Raw genomic sequence first — 23,214 nt, 5'->3', positions numbered from 1 at the left:
AAGATGTGTGGGTTAGGTGGATTGCCCCTTAGCATCAGGGGGATTAGCAAGATAAGTACCTGGGGTTATGGGGAGAGGGCCTGGATGGGATTGTTGTTGGTGCCGGCATGATGGGCCAAAAGGCCTCCTTTTGCGTGATAAGGATTCAATGATTCTAAGTCAATTTTTAACCGGGATATGTAGAGTTACACGGGCGCAGGTTCCGAAATAGTTGATTGGATTGATTAACCATGTGGTGTAATGCTGACCACACAGATCAAAAGCACTCAGGATTGATTCTTCACCTGTCCTCCATCACCTATCTTCAACCAGGGTACTTGTCAGATTATAAAATTGGACAAAAGAACCTCTGAAGTACACAATGAAAGAGCATCGCCCAAGATTTCTGCTCCTGACGCTATCCAGTAACCTATTTTGGAAAGTGTCATCTTAATAACTGAACTGCCTAAAATGACAATTGAGAAGGGCTCACTTGGGTGAGCTACAGGAACCTTTAATGTCCTTTCTAATGTCCTTTAGCGAAGGACATCTGCATGTGACTCCAGAGCCACAGCAATGCAGTTGACTCTCAACTGCCCTCCGAGGGCAACTAGAGATGGGCAATAAAGGCTGGCCAGCCAGTGATGCCCATGCCCCATGAATGAACAAAAAAAACCTCTGGCAGTGGTGGTAAGTTGCTCAGCAAAGGTCAACCCCTTCAGGAAAGGATAGAGAAGTGGAAAATTCCAAGAGACATTGGGATGGGAGATGGGTGTTGAGTGGTTTTTAAAAATTCACTTGTGAGATGTGGGCATCGTTGACCAGCCAGCATTTATTGCCCTTGGAGGGTAGTTAAAAATCAACCCCATTGCTGTAGCTCTGGAGTCATATGTAGGCCAGACCAAGTAAGAATGGCAGATTTCCTTCCTTAAAGGACATGAGTGAAACAGATAGTTTTTTTTTCCCTGAGAATCAACAATGATTTCATGGTCATCAGTAGATTCTTAATTCCAGATGTTTTTGCTGAATTCAAATTCCTCCATCTGCCATGGCAGGATTCGAACCCAGGTCCCCAGAGCATTAGCTGAGTTTCTGGATTAATAGTCTAGCGATAATATCTCTGGGCCATCACCTCCCCAGTTAAATTTGCGTTGGTGTCATTTTGTGCTGAGCAGAATCTGCCCATTCTGAAAAATATCTTATGGTTTGAAGTTAGTTTTCAGGTTGCATTGATGCTGCAAGACAAACTCCCCATCCCTTTTTAGTCTGCGGATGCCACCATGCATATTTGCTGCAATGAAAGGATGTGCTGCTAACCTTCTAAATCTTTGGGTAGCATTTGATGCCAGTGGGTACTGCCAGAGTCAGTGGAGGTTTGAACGGTGTGTTGCATTTTAAAATTCCGCCCTTTGCCCCGATGTGTGAATTGGGAAGTACACAAGAGCATGTGACTCACCTTTTGATTTTTGACCTTCCTTCTCGTGGAGAAGCAATGTGGCGTGATGTGCACTTCTCCATGATTATCAGACTGAAATCAGGAACTGACAAAGTGAGAGGATGTGGTGCAAACTGACGACATCCACTCCTTGGTACAGCCTCAACTTTTGTAGATCGTGGGTGCGTTAATCTTGGTTTTATTTTTAAAAATACTACGTTAATTTCAAATGGTAAGAACTCTCATCGCAAATGTGAATGAAGTAATCTGATACATTTATTGTTCATTTAACAGCTAGTTTAGTGGGTCACCACCGCTTTAACCTGTGCAGCTAATGCTTGCAATTGGTCAATGGCTTTCCAATAATATCCTAAATCATTGCAAGTGAAAATTACAGAATTTATCGTTTTTACTTAAATCCTGAAATTTGATTACCATTTTGGCCATATTTTCTGCTGTTTAAACATAGGACAGAAAGATGGAGTTTAATGGATTCTGAAGACTGAATATTAAGAATTAGCCTAATTGAAACATTTGGAAATTCATAGAATCACTAAAGTGCAGAGGAGTCCATTTGGCCCATCAAGTCTACAGCGACCACAATCTCACCCAGGCCCTATTCCCATAATCTCACACATTTACCCTGCTAATCCCCTGACACTAAGGTGCAATTTAGCGTGGCCAATCAACCTAACCCACACATCTTTGGATCATGGGAGGAAATCAGAGCACCCGGAGGAAACCCATGCAGACACGGGGAGAATGTACACACTTCACGCAGACAATAACCAAGGCCGGAATTTAACCAAGGCCGGAATTGAACCCAGATCCATGGCACTGTGGGGCAGCAATGCTAATCACTGTGCCACCGTGCCACTCATGATGATATCCCGACCAACAAATTAATTATTGACATACAGCCAATGCATTTTGTGTGCAGTTGACGTCTGGTGGGCTGAACAGCATGCATGTGTATTGGACCATTTATATTTTATCTGGGAAGTTCCCTGCTGATTTGATGTGGTGCTAAACCTTACAAAGCAGAAGGTTCTGCCTTCAATATTGAGGACATGATTTCTACCAGAGAAACATTTGGGAATCTACCACTGATCTTACCTCATATTGTTGTAGAGTGTGGCAGTAGATGGAAAAACAGCATGGAAGCCACGGGCCCAAGAATGCCTCCTGTAGCATTGCTGGCACGTAGCAAAGAAAATCCCAAAGAGTGGGTCCCATTTTGCTTCTGAAAGATCGGGTGCACTTTTAATGGATTACAAAAAATTTCGAGTAGAACCCTCATGCTGAACATCACCCCTAAACACCCCACGGAACACCCATCTCCCCCCTACCACAGAACACCCACCTCCTCCCTACCATAGGACACCCACCTCCCCCACCAGACAACGAAACAGCCCCCCTGGAACACACCCCCGGCACTACACCCTAGGACTGACCGGGCAGTGCCAGGGGACAGTCCCCAGGTATGTCCCTCTCCCCTCCCTGAGCCAAGCACTGACCTGAACTCCTTTGGCAGGTTCTGCTCGCCAGGTGTATGCTGTGGAGGACCTGTCATGATCGGCATGCCAGTGTGAATGGACACTCTAATGGTGGGGGGGTGATAATTACATTTAAATGTTTTCAAATTGGTGCTGGGTTTCTTCTTATCTCATTGGCAGGGAGGAAGGGATAATTGGAACAGGAAATTCCATTTGCATAAATTGTGTTTTGGAACTCTCGTGGGAGTTCCTGTTCCCATCACCAATCCCACCCTCCCAAAACTGAGAGCAGAAAATCCCCCTCCCCCCAGTTAGACCACAGAGGGGAAAAACAGCCAATATTCCCATTCCTGGCCATTCTCTATCCTCACTCAGCATCAGAAGAGCTGGTATGTGTGAGAGCTTACTGTCTGCAAATGGGCTACCATACTTCCTATGTGACTGCACTCTAGAAGTACTTCATTGATTGTATAGTGCTATTGATGGCCTGAGTTTGTGCAAGGTACTGATTGAGTAAGGCACAGATCTCTCCTGGGTCAGTTGCACAGAGTCAAAAGATTTCCCTGCTTTAATAAAGTCCACCAGCAGTTCAGATTTTTGGTTGGGCAGATGTGGTGGTGGTGGGCTGAATTATAAGGAGTGGGCAACTATGAAACAAATGCAGAGGCTGCCACATGTGGAGGTGGACTATATCCAAGGCTGGCCTCTATGTACCAACACTGTTTAAATGATTAAAAAAAACTCCTCCAGCCCTCACCCCTGTCACCCTCCCACACATTCCCTATGCTCCATCCATGCCAACCTATGCTAACTCTGCCTTTCCACCTACTCCAATGACCCTTCATACTTGCTGTGCCAACTCACGGCAACCCATGTCTCTACAAATCACCATTTGGCCATACTGGCTCCTTACTTACCTCATGTTCTTGGATATTTCCTGCACAGCTTTGACACTTCCTGGACAGCTGGACAGTTCCTTGACACATTGACAGCTCCTTGACAGCTGGACAATTGTAAAGAGTTTGTCCGTAAAGTGTGAATGATCATGTTTAAGTCTAACAATCCCAAAGGATATCTTACACTTTCCAGAGGTGTCCCAGGATCCTATTCAATGAGGTACATTACCACTCCTACCTATGTCAGCTGGTGATATAAATGGCCAGCTGCCTCTTCACGCAATGAATCCTGGCCTTACTCCTATCCTATTCCCACAAAGATGGGAAACGCTGGGTTTGGGAGTGTAACTTAGAAAGGGATTTTCACCATGATGGAGGGCTTCTCTGTCATCGCAAAAATCTAGATCTCCAGCCCATATGATAGAGGTATACCCATGGTGCTGTCAAAGAGGTAGCTTCAGACATTTGATTCAGCGATAGTGAAGGAATAGTGGCAATACAATTCCTGGCAAGGTGATGCTTAACATATTATTTCATTCGTTTATGGGATATGGATATTGTTGGGTCAGCCAGCATTTATTGCCCATATCTAATTGCCTTTGAGAAGGTGATGGTGAGCTGCCTTCTTAAGTTACTACATGGAGTATCAAAAATGAAGTTTGAGGATTTTGATTAGCAAAAACTTTGATATATTTCCAAGTCAGGTCTTGGGATGGGGAGGTGGGTGGATGGTGGATTTTGGATGGTGGTTTTCCCATGTGTCCCCTGCCCTTGACTTGGAGGCAAACCTGCAGGTTGTGGTATTCCCATGTATCCACTACCCTTGTCCTTCCGGGTAGTGGAGATCACATGTTTGGAAGGTCCCAGGGAAGGAGACTTGAGAAGTTCCTGTACTGCCTCCTCTGGATGGTTAACATTGCTGCCACTCTGTCATTAGTGGAGGGAATAAATGTTTAAGGTGATGAATGGGATGCCAAACAAGTGGGCTTCTTTACTTTTATAGTATTGAGTTTTGTTGGAGCTGCTGTCAGCCAGACAAGTGGTAAATACTCAATTGTACTCCTGACTTGGGCCTTCCAGATGGTGGACAGGCTTTGGGGAGTCAGGAAGTGAGTTCCCACCACAGAATTCCCAGCTTCTGACTGGCTGTTGTAGCCACAGTATTTTTATAGCCTGTCTAGTTCAGTTTTTGGTCAGTGGTAAATACAAGGTTTTATGAGTGGAGGATCCAGCGATAGTAATGCCATTGATTGTCCAGCGGGAATAGGTAGATCGTCTGTTGTTGGAGGTTGACATTGTGTAGCGTGAATGTTGCTCGCCGCTTATTATGGGAGTGATAACAGATGGAGCCTATTCGGATCATCCAGTCAGTACTTCTGGTTGCAAATACTTCAGCCTTGTCTTTTGCAATGGCATGCTGGATTCTGCTATCGGTGAGGATGGGGAATCTTATCCTGCTAGTTTTTTACATGTTCACTACTATTTACAACAAGATGTGGCAAGACTTTCAAGTTTTGATCTGCTGTATTGGTTGAGGGATGGCTTTGTTCTGTCTATAGCATGCTGCCTCAATTTACCATGAATATTGCTCTGTGTTATAGCTTCACTAAGTTGGCACCTCATTTTTAGATATTTCTGCTATGGCATGCTCTGCTATATTTCTCATTGGACTAGGGTAGGTCCCCTGGCTTGATGGTACTGGTAGAGTGGGGCATATGGCAGGCCATAAGGTTACAGGTTGTGGTTGAGTACAATTCTGCTGTAATAGATGGCCCAAAGCACCTCATGGTTGCCCAGTTTTGAGTTGCAGGCCATGATCTGAGTTTGTCACCTTTAGCAGGACGGTATTCCCAACTAATGCAATGAAGGGTGTCCTCAGTTTGATGACAAGACTTTATCTCCACAACGAATCTTACTAATGCTGTCATCAATAGATGTATCTGTGACAAAATAGATTGGTGAAGACAAAGTTTAGAGTTTTCCTCCTTGTTGGTTTCTCGCCACCTGCTGTAGGCTGAATTTGGCAAATATGTCCAACAGGATTTGGCCAGTCGGGATGCAACTGGTGATGGATATTGAAGTATCGCACCCAGTGTATAATCTGTGTTCCTGACTGCCCTCAGTGCTTAGTACCAGTGGTGTTCAAGGTGAAAGAGCATTGAATCATCAGCAGAGGGAGAGCAGTTCTTTGCTTTGTTTAATCTGATGCCATGAGACTTCATGGGATCCAAAGTTAACATCAAAGACTCCCAAGGCCATCCCATCCCACTTGGATACCATGTGTCACAATCATTTGTGAATCTGTCCTTCAGTGGGACAGGATATACTCAGGGATGATGATGAGGAGTCTGGGACATTAGTTGTAAGATACCATTTAGTGAGTATGATTATATCAGACTGTTGCTTGTCAGCTCTCCCAATTTTGGCACAAGCCCACGGATATTGAGAAGGGCGTAGAGGATTGACTGGCCCTTTGTCGTTTTTTCCCTGAGTCGTAGTGGACATACCAAATTTCCTTAGTCTTCTGAGAAAGTAGAGGCATTGGTGGGATTTCTTAACTATAGTGTCAGCAAGGGGGGACCAGAACAGGTTGTTGGTGGGTCCCAAGTCAATGCAACATGGTCCATCCCATTTTATATTTAGCTGAGTTCCCTGTAGCAGTTTGTTACATTGAAATGGCCTAGCAAGCCACTCAGAGGGCAGTTAATGCTCAACCTCTTTGCTGTGGTCCTGGAGTTACATGTGGGCCAGAGCAGGTAGGATGACTGTTTTCTTCCCTTGCTGGATATTAGTGAACTGGATGATTATTTTGATTTGATTTGCTTCATTTATTATTGCCACATATACTTACAGTGAAAAGTATTGTTTCTTGTGCACTATACAGACAAAGCATACTGTACATAGAGAAGGAAAAGAGAGAGTGCAGAATGTAGTTTTACGGTGATAGCTAGGGTGTAGAGAAAGATCAATTTAATGAGAGATAGGTCCATTCAAAAGTCTGATGGCAGCAGGGAAGAAGCTGTTCTTGAGTCGGTTGGTCCACGTCCTCAGACTTCTGTACCTTTTTCCCGATGGATGAAGGTGGAAGAGAAAATGTCCGGGGTGCATGAAGTCCTTAATTATACTGGCTGCTTTCCCAAGGCAGTGGCAAGTGTGGAGTGTGTCAATGGGTAGAAGACTGTTTTGAGTAATGGACTGGGCTCTATTCTGAACCCTTTGTAGTTTCTTGTGGTCTTGGGTAGAGCAGGAGTTATACCAAGCTGTGATATAACCAGAAAGAATGCTTCCTATGGTGCATCTGTAAAAGTTGGTGAGAGTCGTAGTGGACATACCAAATTTCCTTAGTCTTCTGAGAAAGTAGAGGCATTGGTGGGATTTCTTAACTATAGTGTCAGCAAAAGGGAACCAGAACAGGTTGTTGGTGATGTGGACACCTAAAAACCTGAAGCTCTTGACCATTTCTACTTCATCTCTATTGGTGCAGACAGGGCATGTTCTCTGTTATGCTTCCTGCTTTTTTCATCATCATTTTTTATAGACTAGAATTTCCAGTTTTATTAATTAATTGAATTTAAATTGTCCACTTGCTATGGTGGGATTTGAACTCTTGTCTCCAGTGCATTAGTGTGGGCCTCTGGATTACCAGTCCAGTGACATTGCCACTAAGTTACTGTCTTCTCAGTTATACTGAGAAGGGGAATCCCAGACCCTACTCTCAACCCCTTTTGAATTACATTGTGGCGGTCAACGTTTTCTTCGGTTGTGGTATGTGGGTGGCCCAAAGAGGCTGTGGGGAGAACAGTTTTTAACAAAACACACATGGCATCACTCAACCTGGCAGGTCATTTGGCAGTTCCATGCTACAAGAGTGGTCCACTTTAATTTCTTCTTGCTAATGCACCTTTACAAGAAAGCTATACCTATTTCATTCAACTATAAAGCCCATTCAATGATTAAAACTAACACGGATAAATCTGTTTTAATGATTTGTTGCTGTGTGAAACAGAATGACAAAGCATACAGCTTGAAGTTCTTCATGCATTCAGATTCCTGGATTGTAACACAACTCAAAGGAAAATGGTGAAGCCAACTGAACTGTGTAAATCTCCCATTATCGTTCCATCTCCAGACTCTTTTTCCACCATTTTATAAGAGCCAAATATTGCACAATCCTAATTAGAAGGCAGGAAATGTTGATTGAAGTTTTCATTGGGTGGAGACGCTCTCTGTAATTTTAGGTACATTTAAACAAACTTCTCTTTCATCCTGTTTAAATTCTAGCAAATGATTATAACATAGTTTCTGAGGTGGTATGTGTGGAATTCTGGGATCAAAAATAACTTACATAACACATATTGGGCTAAATAATGAAGTCATCTTCTCCGACCCAGGCCATGTGACAATTTGAAATGTATCCTCCTATGTTTGAGTTTGAATTTGGCCATGTACAATTCAGAGTATTTCTCTGTTGGTCTGAATTGGTCACTCCCCACTTTGGAAGTGAAACTGGGCCACCCAAACCCGGAAATGTGCCGGTTAACTGAACTCACTGGATCTGGGAATAAGGGTGCAGCAGTTGGCATGAGTACCCCATGTTCTCGAGAGAGGGAGAGAGAGAACAGAACAATCAGTCAGTGTCTCAACTCCTTGACAACATCTTCAGTGACTCCCACTGGAAAGCATGAGTGAACACTTGGGTGGGATTAGAACATAGAACATTACAGTGCAGAACAGGCCCTTCGGCCCACGATGTTGCGCCGACCAGATTTTTTTAAAAAAACACTGACCCAGTAATCTAAACCAATCCCTTTTCGTCCATAAACCTATCCATAGATCTCTTAAACGCCCCCAAACTAGGCGCATTTACAACCGCAGCAGGCGGGGCATTCCAATCCCTCACCACCCTCTGGGTAAAGAACCTACCCCTGACATCCGTCCTATAACTACCACCCCTTAATTTAAAGCCATGCCCACTCGTGCTAGCATTCTCCATCTGAGGAAAAAGGCTATCACTATCCACCCTATCTAAACCTCTAATCATCTTATATGTTTCAATAAGATCCCCTCTTAGCCTCCTTCTTTCCAGCGAAAACAACCCCAAATCCCTCAGTCTCTCCTCATATGACCTCCCCTCCATACCAGGCAACATCCTGGTAAACCTCCTCTGCACCCTCTCCAAAGCCTCCACAAACTGCACACAGTACTCCAAGTGCGGCCGCACCAGAGTTGTGTACGGTTGCAACATGACGCTACGACTCCTAAATTCAATCCCCCTACCAATAAACGCCAAGACACCGTATGCCTTCTTAACTACCTTATCTACTTGATTCCCAACTTTCAGGGATCTATGTACACATACACCTAGATCCCTCTGCTCCTCCACACTATTCAAAGTCCTCCCGTTAGCCCTATACTCAACACATCTGTTACTCCTACCGAAATGAATTACCTCACACTTCTCCGCATTAAACTCCATCCGCCACCTCGCGGCCCAGCTCTGCAACCTGTCTAAGTCACCCTGCAAACTATGACACCCTTCCTCACAATCTACCACACCACCGACTTTGGTGTCATCAGCAAACTTACTAATCCACCCAACTATACCCTCATCCAGATCATTAATAAAAATTACAAACAGCAGTGGCCCCAAAACAGATCCCTGAGGCACACTGCTCGTAACCGAACTCCATGACGAATATTCACCATCAACCACCACCCTCTGACTCCTATCTGCCAGCCAATTCCTGATCCAAGTACCTAGATTACCCCCAATCCCATACATCTGCATTTTCTGCAGAAGCCCACCATGGTGAACCTTATCAAACGCCTTACTAAAATCCATATATACCACGTCAACTGCCTTACCCCTATCCACCTCTTTGGTCACTTTCTCAAAGAACTCAATAAGGTTAGTAAGGCACGACCTACCTGCTACAAAACCATGCTGACTGTCTCTAATCAATTCATTACTCTCCAAATAACTATAAATCCTATCCCTAATAATTCTTTCTAAAACCTTGCCCACAACAGAAGACTCACTGGTCTATAATTCCCGGGGAAGTCTCTGTTCCCCTTCTTAAACAATGGGACAACATTCGCTGTCCTCCAATCTTCCGGTACTATACCAGAGACCAACGATGATCTGAAGATCAGAGCCAGAGGCTCTGCAATCACCTCTCTAGCCTCCCAGAGAATCCTAGGGTAAATCCCATCCGGACCAGGGGACTTATCTATTTTCAAGCCCTCTAGAATATCCAGCACATCCCCGGTTTCAACTGGATGTGGGTGACGGGTTAAATTGACAAAAAGAATCCCAAGCACCTTGGGAACCTGGCTCCAGGCCACCAACTTACAGGTTTACTGAGGTAGGGCACGCGCTGGCAGCCAACCTGCCTGAGGAAGTGTGAGAAGCCTGAGATGTAATGCACTGAAGGGGAGATTTACCAGGATGCTGCCTGGAATGGAACATTTAAGTTATAAAGAGAGGTTGGATGGGTTTGGGTTGTTTTCTCTGGAACAGAAAGAGTGAGTGCCGACCTGATTGAGGTATTCAAGATTATGAGGGGCACGGACAGGGTTGATAGAGAGCAGTTGTTCCCTTTAGTTGAAGGATCAGTTACAAGTTAAAAGCGAGGGGGAAAATCCTTTTACTCAAATGAGGGTCTGGAATGCACTGCCTGGGAGGGTGGTGGAGGTAGGATGCCTCACATCCTTTAAAAAATACCTGGATGAGCACTTGGCATGCCATAACATACAAGGCTATGGGCCAAGTGCTGGCAAGTGAGATTAGATGGGCAGTCTCAATGGGCTGAAGGGCCTCTTCTCTGTAGGATTCTGTGACCATTTATGTAGATATATCCGTGGATTTGGCTGACTTCAGGAAACTTTGTATCTGCTGTGAGGTGTGGATAATTTGGGTAGCAATCAGACTCAAAGCAATCCACATCCTTAACAGCCATCGATATCTAAAACTGGTCATTTTCCAAGTTAATCATTTGTCAGTAATTCATCACCATATGAGAATCAATAGTTTGACCTTCAGTTCTCATGTAATGTCTGTATTCTGATTTACTTGCATTTGTTGCTGATGCTATGCTTTGCCTCCATGCAAGTTTTATAATTGGCTACCCTTATGGAAATAAAACTGTTGGCAATTGGTTGACATCTTACAATGTCTTTGATCCCTTAGCCAGGCCCACTGTGCTAATTTGACTGTCAAACGGCTCCAGATTTTTGAAAACGCATTCGCTTATGATTCCACACACGCACCTTCCCAAACCTACTCCAACAATTCTTCATTTGTGAGCTTATTAGATTTTTTGTCTGCAAACTGCAGCATAGTCAAACCTCGTCTGATCTTCAGCCATTGCATGTCTTCACATAAAGAACAAAGAAAGTTACAGCACAGGAACAGGCCTTTCGACCCTCCAAGCCTGCACTGACCATGCTGCCCGACTGAACTAAAACCCCCTACCCTTCTGGGACCATATCCCTCCATTCCCATCCTATTCATGTACTTGCCAAGACACCGCTTAAAAGTCACTATCATATTGGCTTCCATTACTTCCCCCGGCAATGAGTTCCAGGCATCCACTACTCTGTGTAAAAAATCTGCCTCATACATCTCTTTTAAACCTTGCCCCTTGCACCTTAAACCTATACCCCCTAGTAATTGACTCTTCCACCCTGGGAAAAAGCTTCTGACTATCCACTCTGTCCATGTCTCTCAATCTTGTAGACTTCTATCAGGTCTCCCTTCAGCTTCCGTCGCTCCAATGAGAACAAACAAAGCTTCTCCAACCTCTCCTCATAGCTAATGCCCTCCATACCAGCCAACATCCTGGTCAATCTTTTCTGTACGCTCTCCAAAGCCTCCACATCCTTCTCATAGTGTGGTGACCAGAATTGAACACTATACTCCAAGTGTGGCCTAAAAAAAGTTCTATAAAGCTGCGAATTGGCTTGCCAATTTTTAAACTCAATACCCAGGCCGATGAAGGCGAGCATGCTGTATGTCTTCTTAACTACCTTCTCCACCTGCATTGCCACTTTTAGTGATTTGTGAACCTATACACCCAGGTCCCTTTGCCTATCAATACTCTGAAGGGTTCTGCCATTTACTGTATATTTTCTATATGTATTAGACCTTTCAAATGCATTACCTTACATTTGTCTGGATTAAACGCCATCTGCCATCTCTCCACCCAAAGCTCCAACTGATCAATGTCCCACGTATCCTCTGAAGGTCCTCATCGCTATCCACCAATCTTTGTGTCATCCGCAAATTTACTAATCAATCCAGTTACATTTTCCTCCAAATCATTTATATATATTACAAACAACAAAGGTCCCAGCACTGATCCCTGAGGAACACCACTTGTCACAGCCCTCCATTCAGAAATGCACCCTTCCATTGCTACCCTCTGTCTTCCTTGACTGAGTAAAAAGTCTGACAACACCAGGTTTTAGTCCAACCAATTTATTTGATAGTAAACTCACAAGCTTTCGAGGGGACTCCCTCTTCGTCAGGCTTGTGAGTTTACTATCAAATAAATCAGTTGGACTAAAACCTGGTGTTGTCAGACTTTTTACCGTGTTTATCCCAGTCCAATGCCGGCACATCCATATCATGATTCCTTGACTGAGCCAGTTTTGTATCCAACTTGCCAGCTCACCTCTGATCCCATGCGACTTCACCTTCTGCACCAGTCTGCCATGAGGGACCTTGTCAAAGGCCTTACAGAAGAACATCTACTGCCCTACCCTCATCAATCATCTTTGTTACTTCCTCGAAAAACTCAATCAAGTTTGTGAGATACGACCTCCCCTCACAAGACTATGTTGCCTCTCACTAATACGTCCACTTATTTCCAAGTGGGAATAAATCCTGTCTAGAAGAATCTTCTCCAATAATTTCCCTACCACTGATCTAAGGCTCACCGGCCTGTAGTTACCTGGATTATTCTTGCTACTCTTCTTAAACAAAGGAACAACATTGGCTACTCTCCAATCCCCATGACCCTGTAGCTACTGAGAATACCAAAATTTCTCTCAAGGCTCCAGCAATTTCTTCCTTTGCCTCTCTCAGTATTCTGGGGTATATCCCATCAAGCCCTGGGGACCTGTCTCCTTTAATGTTTCTCAAGAACCCCAATACCTCCTCCTTTTTGATCTCAACATGACTCAAACTATCTACATCTACTTTCCCAGACTCATCATGCACCAAGTCTTTCTCTTTGGTGAGCAAAGTACTCACTTAAGTACTCGTATGTCCCAGTAAATGTCACAGGCTAATAATAAGGCGTGGACACCCTTGTCAATTGTTCCCTTCTCAAATATTGTGTCTGGACCAATAACTTGGGTGAAATCAATGTGTGGAACACAGACTTACAATTAACACAGGTTCTTCTTTGACTTGCTTTTTTTTAACCAATGGAGCTATCAGAACCTGTGTGCTCAGTTGCACATTCAACATTTGTTCCTGATGTTGTTTGTATCTAGGATACAGTGAACTCCCGCATTGTTATTGACTATTAGGCCAGATCAATGTACTACTTAAAAGATTAACTTTAAAGATGAATGAAAATTAATAAAAGATGAAATAGTCAACGGTCCCAATTTGGCTGTGGGAACATTTTCGACTGTAAAGCACACAAAGTGCTTCCAGCTCTCAACTTAATGGATGTGCTACTGATGGGAATGTCCTTATTCTAGCTTTCCCTGCCCAAAAGCCACGTTTAGAATTCAGATAGACTGAACTCCAGATGACATGAAGTGAGATTTTTGTTTGCGTTCAAGTTTTAGTCGAAGCTTTTAACTATTTTTTCTCACCTCTGAATCCACGTACCATCAGGTACAACCTGACAAAAGAAGTTTCAAAAATTCTAAAGCAATTAATTGAAAAAAAGAAGGAAAAAAGTATCATTAATTCGATAGTTGCGCTCGCATGTAACTAAGTACTGGCAAAATAAATAGCTGGCCTGACTGGTGAACCGGTTAAAATGAGCACTTTCTCAGGCACCTGGTTGTTGGACATACATTCCAAAGGGCTAAATCAAACCTCTGGTTTACAGGGACAGATCAACATGGAATGGCTGCTTTTGACGCATCGTTTCTTAACACATGCTGCACTACTCCAGATTTGGATGAAGAAGAAAGCTATTTAAATGAAAAAAACCAAGATAAAGACAAAATACTGCAGATGCTGGAATTTGAAGCGAAGACAGATAATGCTGGAAAAACTCAGTGGGTCTGACTGCATCTGTGGAGAGAGAATAAAGCCAACCTTTTGAGTGTGGATGACCCTTCACCAGAGCTGAAGACAAAGAAAATATGACAAGATTAATAGTATGAGGGTTGGGGGGGAGTGTATTCAGCCTTTATCATCACCATCTACATCTCCTTTGTTCAAGTGAAGTGTGTCTCTCCTCCTCCTCCTTCTCCTCTCTCTCTCTCTCTCTCCCCCAACCCCGCCAGTACATAAATCTTGACCTATTTTCTTTGTCTTCAGCTCTGACAAAGGGTCATTCAGACTCAAAACATTGGCTCCGTTCTTTCTCCACGGATGCTGTCAGACCTGCTGAGCTTTTCCAGCAATGTCTGATTTTGTAGTAAATGAAAACCAATATGTTTTACCCAAGGAATGCTTGGATCTTTCAGATGCATTTCTGATTACTTTTCTCACTGTTAAATTGTGGTCTCAGACAATTTGTGTGATCACCTGCCATCATCACACAGCAGGCTTAGCCCCAGGAAGAGAATGGACCATTATACAACATCCTATTGGTGATTTGCTGCATTAATTGTAGCCCAATTATAAGGGAGTGCTCATGTTTTACGTAGGCTAAAGTGAACTAGGAGATTAGGTTAAGGGATAGGTCAGTAGAGATGCAGTGGCACACATTTATGGAGATGTTTCGCAACACTCAGCTAATTGATACAGTTCAGTGAGAAACAGAAACTCCAGTGAGACGATGCACAAACCTTGGCTAACGAAGGAAGTTAAAGATAGTATCACATTGAAAAGAAAACGTGTACAATTCTGCAAAGACTAGTGCAAGACTTGTCCAAAGATTGGACAAAATTCAAAACCAGCAAACAATGACTAATGAGGAGGCAAAAATTTAGTTAGAAATACAAAATAGGACAACACAGTGGCACAGTAGTCAGCACCGTTGCCTCACAGCACCGGCTCGGGTCACTGCCTGTGTGGAGTTTGCATTTTCTCCCCGTCCTGTGGGGGGTTTCCTCCGAGTGCTCTGGTTTCCTCTCACAGTCCGATAGATGTGCTGGTTAGGTGCATTGGCCATGCTAAATTCTCCACGAGTGTTCCCGAATAGTGTGCCGGAGTATGGCGACTTGGGGATCTTCACAGTAACTTAATTGCAGTGTTAATTTAAGCCTACTTGTGACTTGTAATAAATAAACTTTAAACTTTAGATAGTAAGAGTTGACTTACACTGTTATTTGTAAAAACAGTCTTGTTTATTTACAGATCTATATACATCTATATACATAAGGTTGTATATCTGCTTCCCACCAAATCTCAGTCAGCTAACATGTGACATTGCATCATGGTTACATCAGCAGTATCAGTTGATCCTGATGTTAACCCTTCACTCTACAAATCCAAGGGTCTTAAAAGAAATGGCTACGGAGATGGCAGATGCATTGGTTGCTATTTTCCAAATTTATTTAGATTGTGGAAGGGTCCCATCAGATTGGGAAATAGTGGATCTTCTGTTCAAAAAAAGAGGTAGACAGGAAGCAGGAAACTGTGGGTCAGTTAACATAACATTTGTCACAGAGAAAATGGTGGATTCATTATTAAGAAGGTGCCAAGATGAGTAGGTTAGGTTGATTACCATGCTAACATGCCCTGTAGTGTCCAAAGCTATGTAGATTGGGGGAACTAGCAGAGTAAATATGTGGGGTTATGGAGATAGGGCCTGGGTACGATACTCTGTCGGAGAATTGGTGCAAACTCTATGGACCGAATGGTGTCCTTCTGCACTGTAGGGATTCTATGATTCTAAGGTTATAGCATTGAGAAAATCTTCATACAATTAGGCAGAGTTAGCATGGTTTTGTGACAGAGGAATCATGTTGACTGATTTGAGTTCTTTGAGGAAGTAACAAGTAACATGGACAAAGGAGAACATGTGGATGTGGTGCAGTTAGATTCCCATAAGTGTTTGATAAGGTGCCATATCAAGGGTCACATTGTCTCACCACCCACCTCCCCCACTCCCCGGACCCCAATGATAAGAGGTGTCGCTGTAAAAACACCCCTCCTGTTGTCATGAATAACACCCTCCACTTTTCCCTTCCCTATCTACCCCTTACTGGGCCAGTCTGGTCCTGGCCAATCCAATGCCACTTTTCTGAGTTTTGGGACCTTGTCCATGTTGCTAGCCCTGGCTGGTTTCTGCCTCAGCCTCTATTTGCTGAGGCTGACCTTCTGATTGCCCAGCAGCTCTTGGAGGTGGAACCTTTATCTTTAAAGGGAACTCCTAGACCAGGCAACCATTGCCTGAAGGACCCAGAGTCAGTCAGGGATGTCGGAAATGATGGAGACCATACCGCCTTCAGTATGAAATTCAGCCCAAAATGTGCAGTGGGTTTGCACATAAGAATACAGATGATAATACTTGCATGAGAGTTGTTTGTGAGAGAGAGAGAACCCTCTCTGTATGTAAGTGAGTGTTTGAGAGTTTGCAGCTTTATGGCAGGTTGGTGCAAAAGGTTAAATCTCACGGAATCAAAAGTGAACTAGCTAGATGGATACAGAACTGGCTTGGCCATAGAACACAGAGGGTAGCAGTGGAGGGGGTCTTTTTCTGATTGGAGTCTGTGTCCAGTGGTGTTCCTCAGGGCTCTGTACTGGGACCTCTACTGTTTGTGATATATATAAATGATGTGTAAGAAGATGTAGCTGGTCTGATTAATAAGTTTGCAGACAACAAAAAGGTTGCTGCAGTTGTGGATGGCGATGAACATTGTCAGAGAATACAACAGGCTATAGTTAGGCTGGAAAATTGGGTGGAGAAACAGCAGATGGAATTTAATCCAGATGAATGTGAAGTGATGTATTTTGGTAGATCTAATGCAGGGGGGAGCTATACAATAAATAGACTCATAGAGGGATTTGTGTGTGTTAGTCCACAGATCCCTAAAGGTGGCATCACAGGTGGAAAAGGTGGTGAAGAAGGCATATTGCATTATGCCTTTATTGGACGGGGCATAGAGTATAAATGTTGGCATATAATGTTGCAGTTACGTAGAACGTTGGTTAGGCCACATTTGGAATACTGCATCCAGTTCTAGTCACCACACTACCAGAAGGACGTGGAAGCTGTGGAGAGAGTGCAGAAAAGGTTTATCAGGATGTTGCCTGGTATGGAGGGTATTAGCTATGAGGTGAGACGAAGATTGAGGGGCGATCTAATAGAAGTTTATAAAATTATGAAGGGCATACATAGGGTGAACAGTGGGAAGCTTTTTCCCAGGTCAGAAATGACAAACACAAGGGGTCACAAGTTCAAGGTAAAGCGGGGGGCAAGGTTCAATACAGATATGCGGGTTTTTTACACAGAGGGTGGTGGGGGCCTGGAATGCACTACCAAACAAGGTGATTGAGGCAACACGCTGGGATCAATTAAGACATATCTAGATAGCCACATGAATAAACTGGGAATAGAGGAATACAAACGATGGTCTAGTTAAGAACGCATGATTGGTGCAGGCTTGGAGGGCTGTTCTTGTGCTGTATTCTTTGTTTTGTTTCTTTGTATAATAATATAATCATTGAGTAGGGGATTTCCCATGTTCATATTTTTAGCAAAATCGTAAATCTGTTATTGATTCGATTTGATTTATCATTGTCACGTGTATTAGTATACAGTGAAAAGTGTCACTTCTTGTGCAATATACGGACACATCGAATACTTTCTTAAAGTGTGTGCATGGGACAGATGTAAGGTGACTTTGATTAGGATTAAATAGCTCTTTCTCCTTCCTCATTTTATATGTAATATTGAATGAACTTCATGATACAGAAATGGGTTTGAATATTGCCAATAGCTTTTGCTATTAGGTGGAAACACTCTTGAGATCTGTGTGATTTCCAAATGCAGCACAATGAGCTCAAAACCTTAGAATTTGCCAGAGCTTGTAGGTCAGTGGGACTAAAAAGATTGAAGAATGGAAGCTATTTGATACAACGGGTTCATTCAGACCCACTTTTGAAATGTATTTTTCCTTTTTCATCGGCTAATTACTGTTTCTACTGATCAACTTTTGCTGACACAATGAAACCCCTTCTCCACAAATGTTTAGTTGTTTACCTACAACAACGGCTACTTGTAAGGCCTTTCAGAGATGTCACTGAAAAAGGTCTTTCTCTCTTCATTTAGGACCGCCTATTCTTCGTCATGGAGTACGTAAACGGTGGCGACTTAATGTTTCAAATCCAACGTTCCCGCAAGTTTGATGAAGCTCGCTCGAGGTTTTATGCGGCGGAGGTCACCTCGGCACTCATGTTCCTTCACCAAAATGGTGTCATTTACAGGTACTTGCTGGGAAAAAAAAGAACAGCTGGGGCTCATGCTTGGCTTGTCCCGAAATGCTCTCGTTTCTTAGCAATGGGTTTGGGTCCAAGCCTGCTGCCTCAGTTCTCATGCATGTTGAGACATGGGTCTGTGTTGTATTTCTTTTCTTTTTGTTTGTCATTCACAATGTTTACATTTGAATAGCACCAGAAGCTGCAGTCAAGACGCCAAGCCAGGTTTGTATTATGAGGTACTTAAGAGCTTTGACAAAATGTTTGGCACAGCCTGACCCTGTGCTAACCTGCCAATGGAGAGACACAATCTCTTTACTTTCTCTCTAAATCCAGTGCGGGACCTCTTAAAGGCCTTGCACTCCCTCCCACTCACCCCCCACCCCCCTTCCTCCACCCACTTGCCCCCATCTCCAAAAAGAAACACTCTTCTATTTCCTTTGTTTATTTGTGTTGCCCTCTCGTTGACTGAATGGGACAACAGTCCTTGTTTCTTCCCTCTTTTTCTCAGCATTTAAGGACAAACTGTGAGTCACTCGCAGGAAGTGGCTGGTAGGAAAGTGTAAAGAAAAGACTTTGCCAGTTACATTATTGAGCCAAGTGCCTGTGTTTTACTTCCAGGATTAGCAGAACTCACAATACTTCTTGTAGGATCTTTTTTTCAAATAATCAGTGTCAAACTACATATTCCCAAAAGCGAACTTTAGTTGCTGCAACCCAGGGATCAAAATTGTTCAATGAAAAATAAGTGTTGGGGCAAAATATTTGCTGCTCAAATGACTTGCCCAATGTCTGCCGAGAAAATACATAAAAATACTTTTACTATTCTTAAGGTTTATGTAGCTTCACGGTGACCAAACAGCTTGGGGTTCTTTCCCCCCATGGTGGCACAGCAGTTAGCACTACTGTCTCATGGCGTCAAGGACCCGGGTTCAGTTCCCAGCTTGGGTTGCTGTCTGTGCAGAGTCTGCATGTTCTCTCCATGTCTACGTGGGTTTCCTTCAGGTGCTCCAGATTCCTCCCACAGTCTGAAAGGTGTGCTGGTTAAGTGCATTGGCCGTGCTCAATTCTCCCTCAGTGTACCCCAACAGACACTGGAGTGTGGCAACTGGGGGATTTTCACAGTAACTTAATTTCAGTGTTAATATAAGCCTACTTGTGACACTAATAAATAAATGTTGCAGGAGCATTGTGAGTTACATATACATAATGCAAATTCAGAAAATTCTTAACACAGAATCATTTCAGACAGAAGTGATTCACTTTTGTTCCTGGCAGTCTGTTATGTCATATGAGTGAAAAAGTGTCTGCCTTTACTTTGTCCTAGTATTAAAAGCATTTTGTACCACATATCAAGCATTACGTGACGCTCGAATTTTTACCAAGTCAGAATGGAGCTGCTATTCCTGAAGTCCCTCCCTAAATGTAGCACCCACCATATTTGTGGGATGGAAAATGGGTTGGGAGGCCTTTCACATATCTGTGCTTTGTAGACATAGCAGCACATTAAAAAATGCATCTGCCTTCAAGCAGAACTTTTGTTACTGGGACTTCTTAAACATAACTTTGTTATTTATGAATTGGAAAGAAAGGTCTGGACTTGCTGGAGTTCTTTGAGGAGGTCAGGTACCTTCTGGGAGAGGTCAGTGCCCCTCTGGAAGAGGTCAGGTACCTTCTGGGGGAGGTCAGTACCCCTCTGGAAGAGGTCAGGTACCTTCTGGGGGAGGTCAGTACCCCTCCGGGAGAGGTCAGGTACCTTCTGGGAGAGGTCAGTACCCCTCCGGCAGAGGTCAGGTAATCCACTGGAATTGTTAACATGATTATGCATTAAAAGTGGATACGATTTATGCGAACTGTCATGTTTTCAAGTCATTTAAATTTTCTGCCCTTTAAAATTAAAAAAAATACAGCCAGCCTGCCTTCAGTTGAAAAAAAATCAGTGCTTGAAATTTCAATTGATATTTGTTGACTGAAATCTAAACGTTATCACCAAAGCTTGACTGCTTCTACACCCTATTATTAACACAATGTGTGACCTTTAAGTTTGCAGAATGAAAACCAGCTCTAAGGTTTTCTGAAGAGATTGGCTGTCTTTGATTTGGGGCTATGAATACAAATGTTTTTTTTTAAAGAGAGTAATAGATTTAAACATACCGGTGGCGATTCTCTGGCTCTACTCAAGCAGCCGCAAGTCCCGTGATGGCTGGAGACTCTTGTGAGAGGGGCAATAACATGTATTGCACCGGGGAAAACTCATTTTGAGACTTTTTTCCCATCCCTTGGCTGGCATATACAGTGTCTGCTTTAAGCCAGATACAGCCAGCTCCTGGATTCACTCACCCATCGGCACAACATGAAGCCGAGTGCTCTCCACAAATGGACACCAGGGGGCAGGTACTTGGGAGGATGTTGGAGCTCCCGAGTGGTCAGTGACATGACTGGGCAGTGTCCCTTCGCATCCTGGCAGTGCTGCCAGGTTGGCACTGCCAAGGGGAGGGACTTTTGACAACTGAATAGTGGAGTGTCGGTCACTTGGCAGGGGGTTGGCACCAGTGATTATGGGGAGAGGGGAGAGGAGGTGAGCGGTCTGTAGCAGCGAATGGGGTGGACACTTGTGTTATTTTGAGATCGGGGTGTCTTTTAAAAACCTCCCCACTCTTTAAGGAGCCGGCCTTACCGGCATCTTTACATCCCGTAAATCTCTTTCCCGCCACAAATCACTCCAACTTCCAAAAATTTGTCTTAAGTGTAGGTGGATTGCGATCAAAATTGTGTTGACCCAAGCAGGAGGAATTGTGCACTGTTTCCTGCCAGAGACCACGGTTTTTGAGAGAATTTCACCCACTGAATATGCTTCTATTGATTGGTGTGTTTTTCTTTAATATTATGAATACTATTTTATATATATTGTATATTCAGTAATAGATATCTAGAACTTTATTTTATTTGATCTCATCATGGCTCCTGAGGTCTGCCCATATTGAGTTTATTTATTAGTGGCCCAAGTAGACTTACATTAACACTGCAATGAAGTTACTGTGAAAATCCCCTAGTCACCACATTCCTGTGCCTGTTCAGGTGCACTGAGGGAGAATTTAGCATAGCCAATGCATCTAACCAGCACGTCTTTTCAATTGTGGGAGGAAACCGGACCACCCGGAGGAAACCCATGCAGACATGGGGAGAACATGCAGACTCCGTACAGAGTTCCAAGCCAGGAATCGAACCCGGATCCCTGGCACAGTGAGGCCTTAGTGCTAACCACTTGTGCTACTGCCCTCGAGGCAGTGCTACTCCATCCTAACCCTGCAATTTCTTCCATCCTACTTCAGCACGCACTCTCCACTCTTTCAATTCCAGTCCAATTGGAGCCTCCTCCCTTCCAATCCATGATCAGTGCAGAGAACCAGTAACAATATCCTTCATTTTCTCCCTGAGCCCTCCTGCCTAGCCACCATTCTCCACCTTCATAAATCTCCTCTGGCCACGCCCTTGTTCATTTCCCGTAAGTTCTCTCCCATTACCACATCATCCAATTTCCAATAAACACCTTGGAACGTTCCAATGCAAAACATACTGTACAAGTGAAGCAATTAGCAAAAGTATGTACTGAACAGAAAATGACTGCCCTAACTTGTATAATCTCACAGCACAATCGTAATAACATTCCTTATAAGTTTGGATGTTGCATATGCACATTTACATGTAGCTGCATGAGGCATGTCAAAAATATACAAAATTCTCTGACCAATTTCAGATTGACTGCTTTGGGCCTAGTTGCAGAAACCTGGTGGTCCTATCCAGCTGTACCTCAATTTTTACAAATCAAGCTTAAACTTCTATTTGGGTAAGCACACCCCACCCCCACTCCTCTGCCCCCTCTTTGTCTCTCCCCCCCCCTCCAATTGGTGAGTGGAGAATCAGCGCTGTGTATACCGGAATCGCATGAATAGTTCTGTCAGAAAGGAGTTATGATAGTTGCCTCCTCCGTGCCTCCTCTCCCTCCTCCTCCTCAGCTCCATACCGTATACTGGTGGCAAGCACTGTGCCTTCATGATGACAAGAGTGTGCCACATGCAGTAGACCATCATGAACCTTGACCTGTGTTCTGCGGGGCTCCATCAGTGAGATCCAAACAATGGAAGCAATGTTTAAGCACCCCCATGTCCTGTTCTGTAACATTTTGCATGTTAGCATGGGAAACCTCTGCTTCATCACGGTAGGTTAAACGCACAGAGACAGGAGACTGTTACAGAATGATGGCAGCATGATTGCTGTCAGGATACCAGCTATTGGCCCATCAGATACCCTACACACTGACTGGACACTGAGGGACTGTGCTGTTTGCAAACTTTTGAGGCAAGTTATAATATTTCTATCAAAAGTTGATTTTTTGAAAATATTTGCGATGAATTATAGCTATAAGCATGTTTGGCATGAAAAATAAAGTTTGGAGGTTGCTAACGCTGTGTGGGGGAACCGCATGCAGAGATTCAGATGAAAGAATTATTAGAAGTATCTGTCTGCTGATGACGTCTCATTTTAAGTCCGTTCAGTTCATATTAATTCAAAATTCTGGGAATCAGTCTTCACTGCACTGCCTCCAAAACTCACTGCATTAATTCTGCCAACTGCCAGTTTCCTATCTATCACCAACAGCTTTTATTGTGGATCAAGGGAAAAGGCCACTCAAGCAGCTTACAGTCAGGTAGCCTTCATCTCAGGACCTACAACTCCGGTCTGGGTAAGGTTACAGGCTTAAAACCTCCTCGCTGGCTGCTTCCCATTGGGTGAGCTGCCTCCATATGCTCAATCAGGCAGATTATATTCCGCAAAACCCATGGGTAG

At 43.7% G+C, this 23,214-nt stretch overlaps 1 protein-coding gene across 1 annotated transcript in view; it reads left to right on the top strand.

The window, feature by feature from the left end:
- LOC145351035 (protein kinase C epsilon type) overlaps positions 1–23,214 on the top strand; it is a 555,315-nt gene that overhangs the window by 449,844 nt on the left and 82,257 nt on the right. The window contains exon 11 of the mRNA XM_080200633.1: positions 18,221–18,375. Within this exon, the coding sequence (XP_080056759.1) occupies positions 18,221–18,375 (155 nt within the window). The remainder of the gene's footprint in view (positions 1–18,220; positions 18,376–23,214) is intronic.

Source organism: Carcharhinus amblyrhynchos, chromosome 12 (genome assembly GCF_965287045.1).
Source record: "Carcharhinus amblyrhynchos chromosome 12, sCarAmb.v2.hapA, whole genome shotgun sequence".
NCBI lineage: Eukaryota > Metazoa > Chordata > Chondrichthyes > Carcharhiniformes > Carcharhinidae > Carcharhinus > Carcharhinus amblyrhynchos.
Note: the sequence above shows the minus strand (reverse complement) of the source record. Positions and strands in the feature narration are given on the sequence as shown.